This window comes from Pinus tabuliformis, chromosome 4_2 (assembly GCF_031772625.1).
Source record: "Pinus tabuliformis cultivar Carrire ecotype Pingquan chromosome 4_2, CPIR1, whole genome shotgun sequence".
In the NCBI taxonomy this organism is placed as follows: Eukaryota; Viridiplantae; Streptophyta; class Pinopsida; order Pinales; family Pinaceae; genus Pinus; species Pinus tabuliformis.
In genome coordinates, this window is record NC_142304.1 from 294,201,853 (window position 1) to 294,205,597 (window position 3,745).

At 38.7% G+C, this 3,745-nt stretch overlaps 1 protein-coding gene across 1 annotated transcript; it reads left to right on the forward strand.

The window, feature by feature from the left end:
- The first annotated feature begins 1,778 nt into the window (after nucleotides 1-1,778).
- LOC149169148 (F-box/kelch-repeat protein At5g15710-like) lies at nucleotides 1,779-2,339 on the forward strand. Its single transcript, XM_089425097.1, has one exon. The coding sequence runs from the start codon at nucleotides 1,779-1,781 to the stop codon at nucleotides 2,337-2,339; it is 561 nt and encodes a 186-aa protein (XP_089281223.1).
- The last annotated feature ends 1,406 nt before the right edge of the window (nucleotides 2,340-3,745 follow it).

The following is a 3,745-nucleotide window of genomic DNA, read 5'->3' on the forward strand; positions in this document are numbered from 1 at the left end:
AAAAAATAACTTAGGAGATGGAAACTAAAAAAATTACAACAATTACAAATTGAAACAATTTTTTTAAGAATTACTAGTATATTGACCAAATAAACATATTATCCATGCTAAATCTTAAATATGTCTCTTTTGTGGTTAATAATATCAAATCAACCATTAGGATGAAATGTCTCTATGGCACTAGTGTATAGACATCATATTTGTCTCTCCTCCACCTTCTCTGCCAAAAAAAAAAGAAAAGAAAAAAGTGTGTAACCCATTTATATAATTATGTTGTAAGGCATTCCCCTCTGAAATCAACTTCGCCAACTACCTTTCTATCATAATCCTGACTGTCAGATCCATTGTTAGATGATTAAATGTTTTTCCACCATTAGATGCTACTAACTGTCAAGTCAACTAAATCTTGATTTGCACTATTATAACCATAGTCCCATTTGCAATTCTTTCAACTTAGCAACTTAGTTCAGTGGCTCCACTAGGTGCATCTAACCCTAAGCTTGTTAATTACTAGACACCATGAGGAACAACTCGATTGTTCGATGCCAAGCTCTGTGAAAACGCTCTACAAAACCCTAACTCGGCTAGGGTTTCCTCTTGGGTGGCTAGTTCTCGCCTCTTAGCCATGATGTTGTAATGAACCAGTCACTGCATCTTGCCTATCAATCGCTACTACCAACTTCTACCCGAATAACATCCCGAATCTAGTTTCACAGGGTACGAGTAAGCCTAATTTTCATTGATGGGTTAGAAGTCTTTTAGCAATTTACACATTAGGTATCTGAACAATATTTTTTTGTTTTCTTTAATCTGGCTAATTTTTTGTTTCTTGTCCTGCCTACAGGTCCTCGAGTTGTTCTGCAATTCAAGGGCTTCTAGCACCGAAGAAGGCACTTGAATCCTTCGGTACAGGTAATGTGTTCTGAACCCTTTACGATTCGCCAAAAAGTCCTCTCGTTACCTTCGAATATATACATAAGTGTTCTATTGCTAAGTCCTTCCCTGTGTCCAGTTGCAGGGTTATTTCCATGTTCAACGGGCATTGCCGAGGGCACTTCTAGTTATGGCATGCATGGCAGTAGAAGGATACCCATGAATCAGGTGCGATTAAGAATGAAGTTCAAAATGGTATGAGTATCTGCGTTGGGAACGGCTTGCCTCTAACACTAGACTAGCTACCCTTATGGGTTAGTCTTTGGCTCCATCGAAATTACTGTTTAAAAATATTTTCTTTGTAATTGTTATATGGGTTGAAGAACCCTTGTTTCCATCGCTGAAAGTAATTTGCAGGATCTTCCTTATGGCACACGCTTAAAGATATCTATGAAATCTCCCTTTACAAAGGATAACATTATGGAATAATGTCACTTCAAAGATGCCCAGAGGTAAGCAATGGTGGAATATCGAACACCAGGAGGCCAAACCGCTCCAAAAATTTTCAAATTGGGTTCTGCAAAAGAAACATTGAAAGACGGTAATGGTGCATGGAAAATGTGTTCCAGAATGAGAATAAGAACAGTTCATTCAACTGCAACATGCAACATTAAGCTTTGAGAAATTCAATAAAGCATTTGCGGTTGCAAGATTCATTTGGAAGAAAAACCTCAAAATTCATAAGCAAGGGTTTGGGTAAAGCCATGGATCTGGTAACAAGAGTGAGTGATTGGGTCTCCGAAAATCTAATGTTGTTGTTGTTGGATTGCTCTGAATGAGTACCTTCGGAAACTGAAGATACTAAGAAACATGTAGCATAAAATCAATGCAAAGAAGAGATTCCAATGGAGCCATCTGTATGGAAGAGGTTTCATAAGGAGACATTGGAGCTATTCTTGGCTAGATTGCCACTAAAGAGCATCCTGAGATTGAGAACAGTCTGTCACAAGTGGAACATATTTCCATTGAGCAAGAGGTTTGCCAAACTTCATTCCATTTTCAAGCATTTCAGTCCTGGATTTGTTATGTGTGCGAGGAGAAGTTTCATGAGATCAAAGGACTTGGAGAGAAGTGGGTCTAATTTGGGTCACAGGATTGGTATTACTAAGTGGCTTCGTCTGCCCTTCAAGATTGGGTTTAAATTGTCCATTCCACCTGGTTTTATCTGCTTGGAGGCCTCTATTGGTAATTTACTGTGCTTTTCGGAGTTTAAGCAATGGAGAAGTGGTCCTGTCAATTACTATGTGTGTAATCCTGTGACAAGGTGTTGCAAGAGTTTGCCTGAGAGAGTTGAGAAGGGGACAACCCAATTGGCAGGTATGACAATTGATGTAGATTTTGGGCATTATAAGGTTCTGATAGCAGTATTTGTTGGTGGGCAAACATCAAATGATCAGCCCCTATAGAAACTGTTTGTTGATGTGCATGATTCAAGGACTGATCAATGGAAGAGAGCCGAAAAGATGTCTCCTCTCGCCAAGCTCATTCCTGGATCTTTGGCTATGTTTTGCAAAGGTGAGTTCTTTTGGTTGGTTTCAAGCCAAAGTGGGATTGGGTTGCTCATTTTCAATATGGAAAGAGAGGATTGGGGGTCAGGGGAAGGGAGGGGAGACCCTGTGGAGATATGATGGTGATAGGTGTGAGTTGGTGCTTAGGAGCCTAGAAGATCAAGGAAGATTTTTTTCTTTGTTGAATCATACATCAAGCAAGAGATTGTGGGAGTTGATCATGGCTAAGGGTTCATGGACAGAGATTACTTTGCCAACAAAGGAGCCTAGTTTGAAACCTAAAGATTTCATTCTATGCTCCAAGCCCCGAGTTTCAAGAAATGTGTTCTTGTTTGATGTCCTTGATGGTGAATGCAGGCTTTCTACAGATTGTAGTTTTGGGATGTTGGAGCAGCAGGCTCCCATTCCTCTGAATTTGGGGTTGGCTACTATATCCTAGTCATGGCAGGTTAGGAAGTTGGCCTAATGTTTCCCCTGCAAGAAATCGTTATGGTAAGCTTCAGCAGCATTTTTACAGAATTTTGGTTACCAAATATAAAATAAATGCACAAATCTAAGACAAATATGTTTAATTTAAATGCACAAATGTAAGACAAATCTATTTAATTTAAGGATAATAAAATTCCAATGGACCTAATAATTACCACTAAACTTTCCCTCGAATCTTCATCGAATGAATATTTCCTTCATATGTTGCTGAGTGTTTTCCTGCCATTCTCTAGGATTCTGTCAAATTGTAAATGGCATTGTTTCCTTAGTTGATTGAAGCCAGTCAAAGACTTCAATAACCAATCCCATTCTTGTTTATTCTGGTTGAGTTGGTTAATTTTTGTTCTCTGTTTATGTCATGGGCATCTGATTAACACAGGGAAATCCAATTTGAGGGGTATCTGGGTTTGACGAAATCCATCTCAATATGAGGCTTGGAGTCAGCCCGCGCTTCTTTTATAGAGGATTCAGACTTGGCTTTGGAGGAATCAGTCCGTGGGGTTCCCAGAATGTTGGTAAGTCTTCTCTCTCATAATAAATTCATTTCTTTCATTAATTTCCCTTCCATTTGACTTTATTTGTTGGGCATTTGTATATTTTGTATAAGATAGAAACCACTTCCAAGTTTCATTAATAACCAAATAGTAATATTAAGATAAATTTCAATAAATTAGAATCTAAGTAATAGAGCCTCTTCCACAAGCAGGCTTATATCAAATTCATTCTCTATGCTCGAGCCTCTTGTGGTAGGGGTGCACACACACTCTCTTTATGTATGTATGTGCTAGACGTTAGCACTGAATTTCACATGCTCG